This window comes from Dermacentor variabilis, chromosome 1 (genome assembly GCF_050947875.1).
Source record: "Dermacentor variabilis isolate Ectoservices chromosome 1, ASM5094787v1, whole genome shotgun sequence".
Lineage (NCBI taxonomy): Eukaryota > Metazoa > Arthropoda > Arachnida > Ixodida > Ixodidae > Dermacentor > Dermacentor variabilis.
In genome coordinates, this window is record NC_134568.1 from 235,718,002 (window position 1) to 235,735,476 (window position 17,475).

Below are 17,475 nucleotides of genomic sequence, written 5' to 3' on the forward strand. Positions count from 1 at the left end.
AGGAAACCACGAAAACATGTAGCTAGTATCGCATAAATACTTTAACACTTCAGAAAATATGAATCACAGGAACATCGGCCTGATAAACCAAATAGTACTTTCTCAAAGTTGCTGCTGCACTTGTCGTCTGCCTTCCATAATGCCGGCGTATAATCACTATTGCGATCACGTTTTCAGCATACTTAAAGTGAACGACTACATCCTCACTGCAGGTAGAAAAATTCTGATTAAAAATGTTCCATGGTGTTTTCCGCATTACCACTTCATGATTAGACACTGACCGGTAAGCTTTCCACTAGGTTAAAAAAATAGGTACGATAAAAAGTGGTTGTCGGTTCCTTTAAGACTATACCACATTTGAAAAAAAAAAAATTTAATTATGGGGTTTTACGTGCCAAAACCACTTTCTGATTATGAGGCACGCCGTAGTGGAGGACTCCGGAAATTTCGACCACCTGGGGTTCTTCAACGTGCACCTAAATCTAAGTACACGGGTGTCTTCGCATTTCGCCCCCATCAAAATGCGGCCACCGCGGTCGGGATTCGATCCCGCGACCTCATGCTTAGCAGCCCAACACCATAGCCACTGAGCAACCACGGCGGGTACCACATTTGACAAGATATACGATGGGCTACGTTCTGTCAGCAATAGTCAGGGAATAGTTTCGTGCCTCCTCGAAATTCTGGCAGCCAAAAATTAAAAGTACATCATCATCATCATCAGCCTGGTTACGCCCACTGCAGGGCAAAGGCCTCTCCCATACTTCTCCAACAACCTTGGTCATGTACTAATTGTGGCCATGCCATGCCTGCAAACTTCTTAATCTCATCCGCCCACCTAACTTTCTGCCGCCCCCTGCTACGCTTCCCTTCCCTTGGAAAATATGAACACTAAAGGAAAATATGAAGTAGAGCTAGATTGATAGATTATTAATCTGGAAGTCTATCAACGTTTTCCGTATGCCAACATATCACTTTGTTGCATAGAAAATTGCAGTCAAAGGTCTCACTGCTGCTTCTCAATTTGAACAGTGCGCGCCAAAAAGGACAAGTTGAAGTAATTTTCATGTGACCTCCCTCTATGCCACTTTATGTGAATCGGAAGAACTTCAGTTTAGCCTAGTTGGTGTTTACTTCAATCAGCCAGTGCTGATGTCACATGAGAGGTACCATCGTCTACAAACACGTGGTCCCACTCCGATTTCCAATTTTCATCATTTTCTCACTTACAAAAGCCGTTCTTGCCACGAATAACGAATTTTATCACAGAAGCCTAATCATTCAATCTAGCTCGACCGAATATTTTCATTTAGTGTCCCTTTAACTTATGCATTTTATCAGAGCCAGTGATTCAAATCTATTTACGAGAAACGTAACATGACTGACTGATCGCTAAATTAAAATGTAATTATTCTATGATTATTAGGAAGCACTAGAAAATGCACGAAGGATCATCCAAACTTTTTTTTTAATGGGGCCAGCAGCACCCCGGAATAAAATTATGTAAGTTTGACACATTTGTTGACAGTGCATCATAATTTGTGACTGAAGTGGATATGCAGGTCTAAAATATTTATATATGTTATATTCAAAGGGACACTAATGAGCAACATTAAATCTCTTTAGAATGGTAAAGTGTTTCTTCAATATACTATATTCATTCATTTGGTAAAAAAGGTTTGTTATTACTAGAAAAAATGAGGGCAAAACTTTCTACTTCTGAATTTAGCAGCAGAATCACAGTGGTGGTATGCCAGTGTGACTTCAGGAATTTAATAACATTTTGTATTTTGGCAGTTTTTGGTGTAAAAAAAAGCTTTTTTAAAGTTGCTAGGTTGTGTGCCTCATTAAATATTTAAGAATGCAATGTAGCCCTTCCTTACCGATAAATAATTAACAAGACCCATGCAGGTGCCATTAAAATTCATGACTTCGCAGCAAGCTGATGCACGAGCTTCTGAGCGACGTTGCCACTCGTGTTTCATTATTCGGTCTTTTCTCAATTGCCAAGGGTCCTCTTATTGTAACGGTGGTCATTTCGCTATTGCAAAGTCATAAATTACAAATACAGCTTAATGTAATATTTCTCTTGAGTGTCCCTTTAAGCTACAATCATTTCCTTAAGTGGGGCCATGCTATAACATTCTAAATGGTAGAAATATTACCAGCACTCTGTTCTCTGTTTTGTCCTGTTTGATCTCCAAGCGCACCATGCACTTGAAAGACACCTTGGCACTGCGGTCCAGCACATGTCGAATGCTGTCTGTAATCGGGAAGAGACAACAGTAAATTGAAGGGTCTTTCTTTCTTCTTTTTCTTTGGTGTGGGGGGTGGTGGGGGGATTAAACGGAATTTTCTTTTCCACAGGAAAAAGAAATGCCAACATATAGCTGTATAGGGCTCAGTTATAAGCACAGTACAACACATGCAGTAGTATCATGTCCATGCAAGTACAAGAACGTATAATTTTGCACCCCAGTCTTTCACAAAAGAGGCACAATATGCATATTGGTTGCAATAAAATTTTATGGTTACTCTGGCCTGGGGCATCAAATTCAGCTGCTATACATATTTCATGTGCATATTGTTTCATGAAATTATTTGTCAAAGAAATAGAGGTGGGAGGGAGAGTGTCATTACAGTGTTAAAGGTCAGCAGGGCCTCATTCAAACACCAGTGTACAGTACAATAAAAGAAAGTGTTTTCTCCAAACATGGAAGTTTCCTATGCACAACTTTTTCATTATAATGACAAGAGGGTACCTGTTGCTAAGCCATACTGCTCCTATGAGAAATGGATTTGCATTACACACCAAAGCCATCTTGTGAAGAACTTACATTACACTACCTACTCCAGATCATACAGTTAAATGCTGCGGTACACTACTGAGCTTCGGGAAGCGGAAAAGTGGTCTCTCCAGACACTTATGCCAAAATTACAGCACTTACTTTCGCTATCATGCTCCACAACATGGTAAACATTACCATAATTTGATTTTTACTAAAAACTGCTTATATTTGTCTGCAAGGTGAGAACACCTCAAAGCATGCAATTTTTCAGAGGAAGGCTCATCATAAAGAAACTATGAAATGGCATGTTCTGTCCAAAATTCCTCATGAAGGTTGTAATAAGCGACAGTTCCATACATTGCAGCTTCTTTAGCCTTGTTACAAGGACACTTTGTATGGCACAAAATAAATGCAAGTCCAATAGTTTTTGCTATATTGAGTCTACTTGTCGCAACACAGATGACAGAATTACAATAACAATCACAAAATGAACATAGCTCTGCTTTTATAAATGGGTAGCACACAGTAAAAAGCAACTTGTAATGTCTACACACACTGCTGCGATTTTGCATCTATGGCAATTGAGTTCATAAAGGTATGAATTATTTTCCAGTAAAGTGTGAATGAATTCTGGGGTTTTGTGTGCCAAAACCGCGAATTGATTATGAGGCACCCAGAGTGCGGGATTCTGGATTAACTTGGACCACCTGGGGATCTTTAATGTGCCCCCAATGCACGGGACATGGGTGTTTTTGCATTTCACCCCCATCGATATGTTGCCGCCACTGCCGGGATTTGTTCCCGCAACCTCTTGCTTAGCAGTGCAATGCCATAGCTGCTAAACTATCGTGGCGAGTTCCAGTAAAGTGTAAAAACTTTAATACTCTTGAAAGCAGATTCTATTTCAAGTGGTGCAACTTGGGTAGATATGTCTGAGATGGGTTTAAGCAGAACCAGCTACATTTACAGCAGCACATCCCTAACACAAGTATATTCAGCTGTTCAGTTTGCATGCAAGATGCCATGTGTCAGCAATTTCCTTCAACCGTGATAATAAGTGTAAAATGGTACAGATGAATGCAAGTAGCTTCAGAACTATTACGTCCTCCCTAAACAAGAAAAGGACAAGCAACACATTTTTCAGCTATAGACAGCCCACTGGACCACTGTCGCACACATATATGAGATTACTGGGGAACTGCAGAACAAATTTTTTTTTTTACATCCGACGTGAACAAGCCAAAATTGTGTTTTCTGTTGATATAATAAAGGTAAGTTTAGTAAATAAGATAACATGGAATTATTACATACCAATGTTATTTACATTCAACATTTGGCTGAAAGGCCAGATTCTGCAGCAAGCATGTGTCGTCTTTTTGAATAAAAACTACAGCATGGAGCACTCGCTATCGGTATACACATTTCCAAGGAAAGCTTGAAAGCAAGCAACATATTCAAGGCCGGATTGCAAAGGCAGTGGAAGGCACTTGCTGGCCGAAATAAAAGGAGGAGGTGCTCAAGGATCCCACACAAGACTGACAGTTCTAAAAGCAACTGCCTATGGTGCTGCACACCGGTTCGCAGTGAGTGCCAAATGCTGGCAGCCAAGTAATAAGAATTCAGCTCTTTCCATGTACCTTCTTGTGGCATTTTCAAGCAACATTAATGCTAATGTGTAACACCACAGAAAGTCATTTCAACTTAACTGCCCTTTTTTACAAGCAACTACATGTAAAACTCAAAATCTAAGAAAGTTTGCATAGATGCGACATGGTTATCACAGCGTGTGAAAATAATATATAATACAGTTTTAAGGTATGCTAAATTCTGAAGGAAGTGCACGTGTGTATCCACTAGAGTATGAAAAAGTAGAGGAATTATTTAGCTGCTTTCACATCTAATGGGAACTTATACTGACAGTTGATATGCCAAGGTACAAATTTCATGTTCAATTCTAGTTCGTACACCGAGGTATTTTTAACTTTCATGGCTTCGTGTTCGTGATGAACCTGTCAGAGTGAAGTATCTCCAATAAAGTAAACGAGATTCGCATTCAACCGAAACCGTTCTGTCAAGAGGAGACACACTTGAAATGCGCAATAACTTTAGGAGGAGTCGGGATATCGTGCTGTGATCGCGAATATGTCGAGATATCAGGAGGCGTGATTTGCAACAGAACTGTGAAAGGAAACAAGGAACAATTACCATACACGGCACCCAGATTAGTCACTATAAACAACTGTTTACGACTCGGCATGACTACATCGAACACCTTCATAATGCTACGAAGCTTTTCCTCCTCATTTTCAGAGAAGGGTTCTGTTTCAGTTACGTCCAGAAATGCAACAGCGAAGTAGCGACGGCTTGCATGTTACACAGTCGGGGAGTTGCCCGTTGATAACGATACGTGTGTGTGTGTGTGTGTGTATATATATATATATATATATATATATATATATATATATATATATATATATATATATACACGCACGCACACACAATGTCAGGGGCAGGTAAAAAGTAAATCTAACCAGGGCTGACGCCAACGCCTAAGCCACAGGCAAACTTTAAAGTATTTGGAGCCGCAAACAAGATGCAACGACAGGTCTGCAAGCACCATCGGAGGACAACGCTACGGCGAAGACATTATGGACTACTCAATATTAAAAAAAAAAGAAGGGGGAGGGGGGGCTTTGCAAGCAACACTAGAAACTGTGCAATGTTTACAACAGGCTGAAGTTAGTTCGACTTTACGCATAAGGTGATGCAGTAAAATATACACCGAAAAAAAGAAAGTCATATCCAACTCGGAACTGACAGGCAGGTAATCACTGATGCGTTTGCAAGTGAATACCTACCGCTCAGTTCCTTCGTAATAGCGTTCTTCGTGGACATTATTCCGCTTCAGTATTCTCTGCCGTCAGAAGTATCCATAAAACCGCGGGGCTTCTGCTTGACCGCAAGAGCATAACCACAAGCTGAATATTTTACTTAAAAAATTCCCGGACACAACATCACTCAGCTATTCCCACTTTTGGGATCAGCACCGACTGCGGGACAGCTTTTTCTTGTTGCTATTTTGATAAATACTTTACGTAAAAAATACTACCAGTGCACATATAGTTAAACCAACAATAATTAAAATAATCTACGAATATAGCATATAATAAGGTATTTTGATTTGTGTGACGGTGTTTTACCATTTTTTTTTAGTTTTGTTTTGCGTTCTCTTTTTCTGCGTCACTGTTTCTCACATGCTCTCTCCCATAGAATTCTACTACGGTCGGTCGTAGTCATTGTGCTGTGTTTTCTACCATACTTGCGTGGAGTCTATGTAGTCGGTTGCCGCGGTGGAGTCTTTTTTTTCTGCGGTTTGTGTGCTCTTTCGGGCGTGAGATGGCTGTTTACATTGCGCAGAGGGTGCTATTCAAAAACTTTGCCGTTGTAAAACCTGCCGCCGCATGGTTCAGGGGCCTGCGAGGTTAGTAGGTGGTGAACCTGTTATTTGTGTGCCGTCTGCCAGTATTCTGGGTGCCACTGTGTACTAGAAAACGTTTCTATTGAGGAGTGTTCATACTAGCGCATCCCGCCATTTTCTCAAGGCCACAGCTTGAACTCGGACAAGAAGCTATGGAGGAACACAAGACAGTAGAGGAAATGGATTGTGATGCTCCCGTCGCGCGAGCTGTGGAATTGTTGAACTCGAGGAAATATAGCGAAGCAAACTCATTTATCTGCGCAGCCCCTTCTGACACCATCCTTGCTCATGGTTGGGATCTTGTTTTACCTGTTGTGTCTGCAATGGAAAAAGAAATAGACGCTAAATCGGAGGAGAACGTCTCTCTTTGCAAAGACCTGCTTGAAGTTATAACGTCTCGCGGCAAGCCGAAGGAAGTTCTCATCTCTTTACTGGAACACTTGCAGCTGATTAAATCCAGTGCCGGATTCCGTGCCGTGCTTCAGTGCTTGCAGAAATTGCTGCCAAACCTATCGCGGAACAGGCTGGTATTCTTGGATTTGATTTTAGAGTCGCTGCACAGCCATCTGAAACCGCTGTCAGCTTCTGTAGCCAAAGTTGGTTGGGAGGAGGCAGCTGGTGATTGCAGCACGGAATCGCAAGATAGCCGAAATCTCGGTTATTGCTTGAATGCCATTGTAGAATTCTTCTCTGGCTTTACACTTGATCACCGCCTTCAGGAGAAACGCGGAATGGCCGAGTGCCTTCGTGCAGAAAACGTCCTAATTTTGCGATACCTGATGCTGTTTCTTGGCGACATTGCTGCATTAGATCTTGGAAGTCGTGCGAATGTGTCGCCGCCGAATGTCGCTCGGCTTTCAGCTGAAGGACTTTTAAGCCATATCGGCAAACGTTCGACTGATTTGATAAAACTTAGTTTTTCAAGAGACGTGACAGAATACAAGGGAAAATCAAGTGACACAGAAGATGCCGAGAAAGATCTCCCAGAGCCCGTGTCGCCCGTTTGCCGCGCTGTGTTAGCCTGGTTGATATTTGTAGAAAATCTTGAGCAAGACCGTGTTCCATGTGTTTATTCAAGTCGCTATATATTTGAGCACAGCCTGCAAAACATGATGTCATTGTTATCACACAGTTCAGGGCATGTTGTCTCTAAGGGAGTTGCACTGTGTGCTACTTTGATATCCCGTCTCTGCCTGGGAGAGTTCTGTTACATGGATTTAGACAACAGCAACTTTATCGCTCTATTGCGCTGCTTGGGCAAGGTAATGATCTACAGCTCATCAAGTTTGTCTAGAAGAACTGCTTTAAGCACCTTTGTTGGCTACATCAAGTGCTTTAAGCATGAGGCTAGGTACATCCTTTACTGCCGAACTCTGCAAGTGGAAAAGCATGCTGGATTGCGTGGTCTGCTGATAGACCTTTACCGCCAGGACATGCATGCTGTTTCGAAAACAAGCATTCAAGAGGACACTTTCTGGGGAACAAATTTTCTGGAATTCGTTAAAATTGTGTCCAACTTCTCACAGGACCAAACGGACATACTTGACGACAGTGACTGTGTCTTAGCAGTGCTTAACCTAATACGATACTTTGCTTCTGTGTTACCATTTCAAGGTCAGACATGTCAAAAGGCAAATCAGTCCACATGTGAAATCGCAAGAAAATATACGGAGCAAGTGAAAAAATCTGTGGATCAGACTAGAGCTCACTACAAAGTTGAATTAGAACAAAACAAAGAAAAAGTGAGAGGCTGTGATGTGGGATCTCAAAAAAGCTTGTTGCCAAGCTTACCTCCAGAACAAGAAGCTGAAGTTCTTAAAACTGCACTGACTAGGCTAGACCTTGTAGAAAGTGTGTTAGTTCTTGCAGTAGATAGTGTAAATCATTATGCTAAAGAAGTAATGCAGTAAATCCTTTTTATGTGCAACTGTTTTAACATGACTGTTTAGCCATGGCTAAAATTTTGTGGTGCCTCTTTGGTATTGCTGTTCATATAGTTTCTTATATTGATTTTGCAAGAATCTGTGAAAAGCAGATGGAAATGAAAATCTTTCCGCCCTTCATTGTTGTGCATTCTTTCTCTTGCCAGCTGACAACTTTGAATACAGTACAAAGAAAGATACTGCAGAGGGGAAAACACAGGCTACTGTCAGTGGTATGATTTCTTGGCCAACTGAGGATATCAAAAGCACCATTCTTCAGTCTGCGCTTGACTTTATTCCTCAGCATGGCTGGACGTGGAAGTCCATAGCTGCTGGTAAGACAAGACGTCTTAGCATCCTGCATTACCTTTCGCTTTACATAACATGGGAAACAACATTTCACATAACATGTTCTTCTAATCTAAGGTGCCAACTCCTTGGGCTTGTCCAGCGTTGCGCACGGCCTTTTTCCGGGTGGTAGTCTTGATCTGATAACATATTTCTACTTGTCCTCAAATGATGAACTGGAGCGCCAACTTGAAAGCAATTTACAGAAAAATGAGCGGAGGTCAGTTTTCATGGGTAAATCTGCTCTCGTATTTTCTCTTACTGCTTCTCTGAACATTGATTTCTGCATGCACAGAGCTATAACCAAGGAAAAGTCTGCCTTCATCCAAGATGCTGTATGGCGAAGAATTCTGCTCCTTGAGCCATACAAAACCAGATGGGTTCAGGTGCATACCGTTATTTGTTGTGACTAGTTCAAAGAAGTAACAGTAACAATATTTTTCACCTTTGAACAGGCTCTTGGAATCTTGGCCTTGCCTCAAAATGTCCCAGTTGCACTGTCCAACCTGGGAGATCTCCTGAATGTCATTTGGCACTATGCAGGTGACGTGTCAGTTGATGTAAGAATTCGACCCGTCCCTGATACACCAACGTCTTGCAGTATTTGAGTCGCCACTTTAAGCTAAATGAAGATTAGTCAGCACCTATGAGAAATCTTACTGCTTTTCCGTTTGCTTGCAGATGAGCTGGTACTCAAAAAGAGCTGCCTTAGCTGCACTCTACCAGAGCTCCGAACTTGTGTTTCTGCAAGATAAGTCTATGGACTATGCTCAGACACAAGAGTTTCTCAACAGGCGCATCGAGGAGTTTACCACTGTTAACAACTGCCTGGAGCAGGTGTGTCTAATTTTGATTAGCCTTTCACTTGTGCAGAGAGAGACAAAGTTCTTCAATGAAACGTAGGGATTTCGTGTGTATAATCTCTTACATGGGGATGAGGGATAGAAAGGCCCTAAGAGAGAGTGGAAGTAAGAAAAGGTTCTATGCACTTGTGTAAGGAACACCAGTTTTAACCGAGTGTAGAGGCAACATCTGCAAGGCACAGTAAGTTTCTGCGATTAAATTGCAAACTTTTGAAGGCATAGGACTCAGACTGTTCAATAGCCAATTGCTATTTCGTAAAATTTCACTGGAGGTGTGTGAATGTTCTACTGTCATTTGATTCAGCATTTTAATATTTAATGGAGCAAGCAGCTTAAATGTAACTCAAAAGGAAAAAAATGTTGCAGAAAAGCTTTAATGAAAAAAGTGAAAATATGAAAAATGTATTTCAAATGTTTTGAATGTTAATACTATTACTGGAATGCAAAAAGCATGTAATTTATGCCATGCTTCAATTGTTGCAGCTTATTCTGCAGAACAATGTGTGTGCGTCCATGAAATAATGCTCCAGGATTCTCTACAGCCCTCGTGCTCTAAGTAACATGCTCTAAGCTTACTGTCATGATACATTTGCTCCTCATATTCTCACTTGTTTAATAGGTGTATTGAACATATTGTAGTGAATATAAGCACTTTCTGTAGTTAACATTTCATTGTTCCTATCTTGACACCGCACAGCAGGCACACACTAATCAATGAATTTTATTTTCAAGATGATAACGCTTCAGCCTAAAGTAGAGGAAATGAAACACACAGGTGCATTGTTGACTTCTCAGTGGTGGCATCTTTCCAACAGAATATATTTATCTTGACTCTTTAATACGACTTCCACATAGTTGTTGGAATGTCTGTTATTTCATTTTAGTGTAGTAGTTGTAGTACTAGTTCAATTTAACTAAAATATGTGATCACTATGTGCGTAGGTAGACAACCTACTGTATTTCGCATATTTGCTTATGGCTCAGTGCACAGGCTTACTGCAACTATTGGAATGTAATTAGACAAAGACAGCTGCAAGTTGTGGCTGCCTATTAGGTGCTTAAGGTGCTCATTTTTCAGCCAACTTAGCCGGCAACGTTCAGTTATTTTTGCAGCCCCATACCCAAATGAAAACTTATTTTCTGCAGCATGAGATACTGGTGCTGAATGAAGGGAATGATGACTAAGTGAGCACATAAAGTAGTTTATAACCATTCCTTTTTCTTCTTCTTTCATGTTAACTTGCAATGTCGTAAGCATGCTGCATTAATTTTGGACTGCATGTAGATATCTTGGTATGTAAAAAGTTTAATTCCTTTCCTGAAGCTACATGCACTTCATTTCCTATATAATAGGCATTTTCAATATTTAATTAGCCTGTACAGCCATTTCTACATGCATTCTGTAATTTTCACTTCCTTTGTTTTGTTCTTGTCTTCGTGATTATGGAACTCTATTGAATTCCATAATCATACAAGCTGTGATGACTTCTTACGTGCTGCTCATTTACAAAATGCCCAGTTGACCGAACATTTAATTCTAAAGAGCATTATATGTTTTGAAAAACATAAATTGGCTTTGCTCAGTTTTTTTTTTTTTCCTTGCAAGTCGCACAGATTTTTCTTGCAGCTGTATCTTTGTTCAGGTTATTGCTAATAGCTCTCATGTCACCTGCATGCCAGATTAAATGGGATGTTTTAGAATCTTAGTTAGCTGTTGAACTTTTATCAATGCTAGGTGAACCAAGTCAGTGGCACTGCAAAGGATGTAGCTGAACTGGGATTTGCTACGGTAAGTTTCATCCTATGGTATATTTATAATGAATTGCTTAAAGTAGTAGTGACAGGAAAGTTTAGTGTCCCCCTTCTCTTGCTTTTTTTAGGTGCCTGTCGACTCCATAGTTAAGGTACAAAGCCTCAATTCCTTGAGAGCTGTTTGACGGCCTTTTGAAAAACTTTAGCATGTCCATGCAAACTCTCAGTAGTTGTACGTGAAGAACAGTGTCAGCTGAAAGTGAACGCTTAGAGGCCTGGAAGAATTTTCAAATGCATTCTCTAGCTGATGCTCGAGTCCTCACAGAGAACATTCGTATGCAGAATTAAATGAAGACAGTTACAAATGTTGAAAATACTTTTTGTCTGTTGCTTAGGTGCTCGCATGCTCTGCGAAGGTTCGTTGCAACTTTATTGTTTACTTACAAGCTTTAACATTTACAGCATTGCCTTTTGGACTGTTGATAGTATCTATACAGCAGGTGTCCTCGTTTCCTACATATATTTACTTTGATACAGCTTGTTTGCCTGTGATGATAGTTAGAAAATCACCCATGGGCTCCTGCTATACAAGTTTGGACAAGCTCTTAACTGCTACCACATGCACGTATGATGAGCATGTGCAAGCTTCACCAATGTGGCGAAGCTGGGAAAGAGAAGATAGGTTTTTGCAGGAACTGCTCTTGAGAGCTAATGCTGTTAAATTGTTGTACTCAAACCACCCCTATGTGCCCTGGATACCCTTATAATTAGTATGGTAGTGCAAGAACAAATTATATTTACTTTCCATTGGCTATGGCATTCTGCTGCTGAGCACGAGGTTGCAGGTTCGATTCCCAGCCAAATGCAGCCGGCATGGCTGCATTTATGGGGGTGAAATACAAAAGAACTTATGTTCTTCCCGATTTTTGCACCCCAAACAAGCTTTATGAAAATTGAGTAAAACCCAATTTCTCCCAGAAGTTTGCCCTTTCATAAAGAATAAATAAATGCAGGTGTTACAAAACCAATTAACGATGCGCACCTTTTGTGAGCAAGTGGTCAAGATATCTCATATTATTAGTATTATTTATATACCGAGTGTTCCTCTGAAGACTACTAAAAATTTCTAAAAAAGAGAGCACTGAAAATAAAGATTAGGTTTTTTTACATATTGGCTTGTCGAGAATGGCAGACACCAGGAAACAGGTTAACTGTTCTAATTTTCTCCCTAATTATTAAAATGTAAATAATCGAGTTAATTAGAGCAGTTACATGGTTACGACGTAACATTTGTAGCTACTTACAAGGTAATCTCATATCAGCTTTTAAATCATGCGAAACTTCATTCTCCTAAGCCCTGCAGCACAAGAAAGTTTCTCACTTTTTCACTGAAAAACTGAAACAGTGTTTGACCAGCAAAGGAAACCATGTGTACAAGAAACGTCAGCTGTTGACATCTGATGTCTCTCAGTCTGTGCCATGCAGCACAAACCATCTTTCTTATTTCAACATGGTCATTGCATCTCAAGGTGGGCAGTTTTCTCATTATGTCATCGATGCGCCAAAACAAATCAAATCTTAGCACACAAGCTGCTTGGCCACACTTGCTTAGAGCTTTGCTGACTGTGGGTGCGGTATTGTTTTATTTATTTATTTATTTATTATTTTTATTATTATTATTATTTGTTATTTTAGTTTTTCTTGTACATAAAGTATGAACTCCTTTGTTAATTTTTTTTATTTGCGCGTACCTGCAGCATTTGATTAAGTGATAATTGTGCCCTTTGTGACCATTTAAGTTAACATCTAGCTTGTGAGTGATATGTGTGGCATTGCCGACGAAATTTAAGGGCACATCACGAGCCATAATCAATTCGTAGAAAGAAGAAAGATGGTTCATCCCGCATGGTACAGACCGGGAGACGTCAAAAGGCGTCAACAGCTCACATTTCCTGCAGACGTGTTTTCCTGCACTCCTCAAGCGGCTCAGTTTGAGTTCAGTTTCCCAGTGAAAAAGTGAGAAACTTTCTCATGATGTAGGGCCCAGGGGAAGGACATTTAGCATGATTTGAGAACTGATGTGAGATCACCTGGTGAGCAGATATAAACTTTACATTGTTAGTAGCCTTGTAACTGCACTAATTAATTAGATTATTTACTGCACTTGACTAATTAGCAAGAAAACTAGAACACTTAACCTGGTTGCAGATGTCCACTGTTCCCGATAATTTGGTTTGTAAAAATAAAATTGTCATCTTCAGTGCTTTGTTTTTAGGAATTTTTGGCAGTCCCTGCAGAAACACCCGGTATAAATGTGGTATATGTCCACATTTTGCTTAACAGTCGAGCAAAAACTGACATACATAATAGGTGCCTGCCGTCCTTGAGTGAACAAAAACTTGTTCGTTAACTGTTTATTTAGTAGCTGCATTTACATGAATTGCAACAGTGGTGCATTGCATCATATTTTTTCACATCACACACACATAAATAGTAATAATGCGCTAACAAGTGAATGTGGTGCTGACATTGCTCTGCATTGGGAATGGTAGCTGTGATGTTGAGAGGATGTTTACCGAACTATGTTAAGTTTCAAGAAGGATGGCTCATTCGGTTCCATTAATTTTGTCACAAGAGCATATAACAGGAACCAGTAAAACAGGGCCCTGACAGAGAAGGATGGAAGGCTCAACACGTTTAGCATGGATACAGAAATGCTCAAAATACATATGATAGCATACGCTGTCAGGATTGGGGGCTCAATCCTATCGCTCGTGATCCGTTGTCAAGATTGGAGTCGGGCATGAATTGGAAGGTAGCTGGCCCATGCCGTCGTCCAACTTATCCACGCTGAGGACGTTGATGAAGGGAAGGACTGCTTCTCATCGAGAACGAGGAATATGGGTTTATTTACAGTATTTATATCAGTCCAACATGACTGTTTGAGAAAGTACATCAGTCTAACATGACTGCTTGAGAGAGAATGTCCTGAGCAGCCGCACAACAATGGTTTTTAAACACTCGGTCCTCTCCCGATACAAGGTGATGCGAACGTTCGTTTAGTCATCGCAAACTAGCCGCCTCTCTGCGGCACGGTTTACACACACACACGCATACACACAGGTGCGAAGGTCCGGAGCCGACGTCAGAGGGGCCCCGTAGGACTCGGAGCCGTTCCAGGTAGCGCGTTGTCTTGCGTCTTGGCCGGTGCGTGGGAAGCAGCGCAAAACGGCGTTCCCGCGGCAACTCGCGCACCCGTAGCAGATCAGGTTCGCGTTGGGGAGTTTGGGAACAATAGTTGGCCCGCCGAACTCATTCCGTCACAACAGCAATGAGGCTAGAGGTTGGCGATGGTTTCAGCACAAAGCCTGCTTCATCGAACGCATCCTAGCTGAAGCGATGGAGAGTGGGGGATGCGCATCTTGTTCCCCGACACAAAGTCGATTTAGTCACGCTGTGGCTAGAGGTTGGCGGCGATGCTCCCGAGATGTTGCTTCCACAGTCGCAACTGGGTGGCAAACTTGCACTGCAGCTGGCCGTTCTTAACAACGCCAACAAGGGCTTGTAAGATGTGGAAAATCATCATACCTCCTACAAAGCATGCTCGTATGCATTACTTTTGTACTTATTTTCCTTTGTTAAAAAAGGTGCAGAGAATGAAGTATAGAATGAATTGCCAAACACTTCTCATTTGTTCTTTTTGTTCACGTGGTTTCTTTTAAAGGTGTAAATAACTCCTGCCAATGAGGATTTGTATAGATGAGTTCGTCACACGATTTGTAGGCAGCTATCTTTGTCAGTATATGTTCCTGTGAGTGATTTTGCTTGTTTAAATAGAATGTTTGTGTCCTTTTCAAAAGGAGACCTCTGTCTGTACCAATCGTTTATGAAAGTTACGGAGAAAATGTAGGCCACCAGACAACAAAACCCTGATTTCTCCTCAGTTATTTATTTTAAGTATAACAGATTTTTTTTACCCTCCCCCCCCCTCCCCCCCCCCAAGGTTAAATGGGCACTAAAGTTAACCACTAATTCTGTTTAGATTGATGAAGTATTCTTGAAGAAGTTACTTTCATTGACTTCACACTAATAGATTGATTATTAGAAGCAAAAATGATTAGCAAATTTTCATTTTGAATTTTGCGCCAAACCCCAGGGCCAGTACATTGGGGTGACGTCATATCACTAAATGTTCTTGAAGCTTTCCATCTTTACTCTTTGGCTCTTTTAGAATACAGTGTAGTACATTTTTAGTGATAAAATCTTCACCTGCTACGGTTTCTTAGTGGCCATAGTGTTGGAATACTGAGCACGAGGTCACAGGATCAAATCCCGGCCACGGCAGCCACGTTGATAGGGGCAAAATGCGAAAACACCTTTGTGCTTAGATTTAAGTGGTCCAAATTTCTGAACCAGGTGGTCCAAACTTCCGAAGTCCCCCACTATGGCATGACTCATAATCAGATCATGGTTTTGGCACATAAAACCCCATAATTATTATTTATTTTTTTAAAGTAGAATCTTGCCTAGGCCCGAGCAGGTGACATCAAAATCCGTGATGTCACGGTGAGCTGGTGCAGAAAAGTTTCTTTGTGGACTTTGTTACGGGGTCAGCATTGAATTTTTACAGATGGTAGGCAATCCTACAGAGGCAACTCTCAGTAGCACTGTTAAAGACTTGCATTTTTTCAGTGATTGCTTACTAACATTTTGTTTCCTTTCTTTCTTCCACAGCTAAAGAATGTCCTGGGAATGAACGCTCGTTAAGAAAAAACAGTTTAGATTATGTGTATTTCAGTGAGCAACTGCTGCAAATAAATTTGATCAGCCCTTCTCATGTACATCATGGTTAAAATAGTAGTCTTGCTTTCATCCCAAACTGCAATGTCACAGACTTCAATTTTAGCCTTGGCCACTATTTACTAGCCTGTTGTGTCTAAAATATTGCTAGAATCAGTTGGGGCATTTCTAACATAAATTTTCATAGGACATCAAATGCCGAAAAGTATTTGAATTTTGAAGTTTTTGGTCATGGTTTGTTGTGGTGGGTTCCTGCAACCAGTTGTGGCCCCCAGCAAACAGCTGAGATTCAATGCTTCTTCCAGTAATGCCAGGTCAGCTCTAGCCACCTGTGCACAACACAGACAGTAGTTCCTGCCACAGCTGCCATGAGGCGCCGCACGCATGTGTGCGCTTCCCATTTATGGAACATGTGGAGTAGAGCTTTCACTGTCAAACCACCTTTTGAAAACATTGATTAAAAGCAATTGTAGTAATATTCATTAACAAAGAATATGTGAACAGCTGAAAACTTGACAAGTTACAAATCACCTGCATTGCACTGCTGCTGAAATGGAAACTTACTGTGGCATAGCAATGATACATAAGTGATAAATTCTCGAGAGGGAATCATTGTGAATTAGTGCTAAAGGTAGCACTGAGTGGAACATTAGGCTTCAGTACAGAGCTGTATGCCATTGAGATGGCTTGTAGTTATCAAGTCTTACCAAGTTAACCAAAGTGTCTACCAAACAAGAAAACCTTGAATTCTCAGGGATTTTGGATAGTCTAGAAATACTCCGGCAAAACGCGGAAAACCTGTGCTTCTATCAGGGAAAATTAGCTGTACTTATATTTAAAGGGAACGAAAGTCGTGCCAATGCTGGCTCGAGTAACACAGAGAAGTCGTAACGAATCGTCTTTGATACTGTGTCGTCGGCTGGAGAAGTTGCCAGTGTACAGTCAACGACCGATTTTCCGGACGCCAGATTTTTGGGACATGCCTGATAATTCGGACGGCTTCACGGCACCAGCATGTTCCCCCCATAGAGTCAATGTATAAGAACGTATAACATTTCGGACGCAAGAACCCTCGGCCGTCCAATGTTCGGTACTTAATTTTTGGCGTGACCGCAGGTCCTTAACGGCATTAACCAAAGCCGCCGCCATTTTGATTATCTCGCCGCCTCGAACCGGTGCCGTAGAGAAAGATGCAGATCTCTCGCACGCAGATCCGCTCACCGTTTATAAAGCTCTTATAAAGGATCTATAAACGGTGGATCCGCTGGCAGCTGTAGCCACCACAATGGCGCCGACTCGGCCTTTGTAATCCTTGCCAATGGCTTCGAAGCTCGGAAGGCACGATCCGTTGCATTATGCCGTTTCCGAAAATAAGCTTCGATTCAATACAGCAGTGTTACGCGGTGAAGCATACGCGAAGTATTGTGAAGCTTGAGTGTGGGAAGGGGAGTTGTCACGGGACCCAGTATGTATTCCTTAAAGGGACCCTGAACCACTTTTTATCGAAGTGGAGAAAGACATTT

At 41.2% G+C, this 17,475-nt stretch overlaps 3 protein-coding genes across 8 annotated transcripts in view; 2 read left to right on the forward strand and 1 right to left on the reverse strand.

Moving 5' to 3' along the window:
• The window catches only part of LRR (capping protein regulator and myosin 1 linker 1 leucine rich repeat protein), a 228,442-nt gene extending 222,601 nt beyond the window's left edge, over nt 1-5,841 (reverse strand). For all 6 annotated transcript variants that reach the window (XM_075671458.1, XM_075671446.1, XM_075671465.1 and 3 more), the window contains exons 1-2: nt 5,648-5,841; nt 2,166-2,263 (exon numbers count right to left, since the gene is read on the reverse strand). In XM_075671458.1, coding sequence (XP_075527573.1) covers nt 2,166-2,263; nt 5,648-5,684 — 135 coding nt within the window. In that variant the 5' untranslated portion in view covers nt 5,685-5,841. The remainder of the gene's footprint in view (nt 1-2,165; nt 2,264-5,647) is intronic.
• A 195-nt stretch (nt 5,842-6,036) lies between these two features.
• Nucleotides 6,037-15,993, forward strand: Coq9 (ubiquinone biosynthesis protein COQ9, mitochondrial). The gene is made up of 8 exons (XM_075671560.1): nt 6,037-6,270; nt 8,357-8,524; nt 8,616-8,757; nt 8,833-8,923; nt 8,993-9,097; nt 9,219-9,374; nt 11,136-11,189; nt 15,887-15,993. Exons 1-8 carry the CDS (start codon nt 6,186-6,188, stop codon nt 15,917-15,919), a joined length of 834 nt encoding a protein of 277 aa, XP_075527675.1. The 5' UTR covers nt 6,037-6,185; the 3' UTR covers nt 15,920-15,993.
• LOC142559856 (glomulin) lies at nt 6,277-8,330 on the forward strand. The gene has a single exon (XM_075671538.1). The coding sequence runs from the start codon at nt 6,420-6,422 to the stop codon at nt 8,175-8,177; it is 1,758 nt and encodes a 585-aa protein (XP_075527653.1). The 5' UTR covers nt 6,277-6,419; the 3' UTR covers nt 8,178-8,330.
• Nucleotides 15,994-17,475: the final 1,482 nt, after the last annotated feature.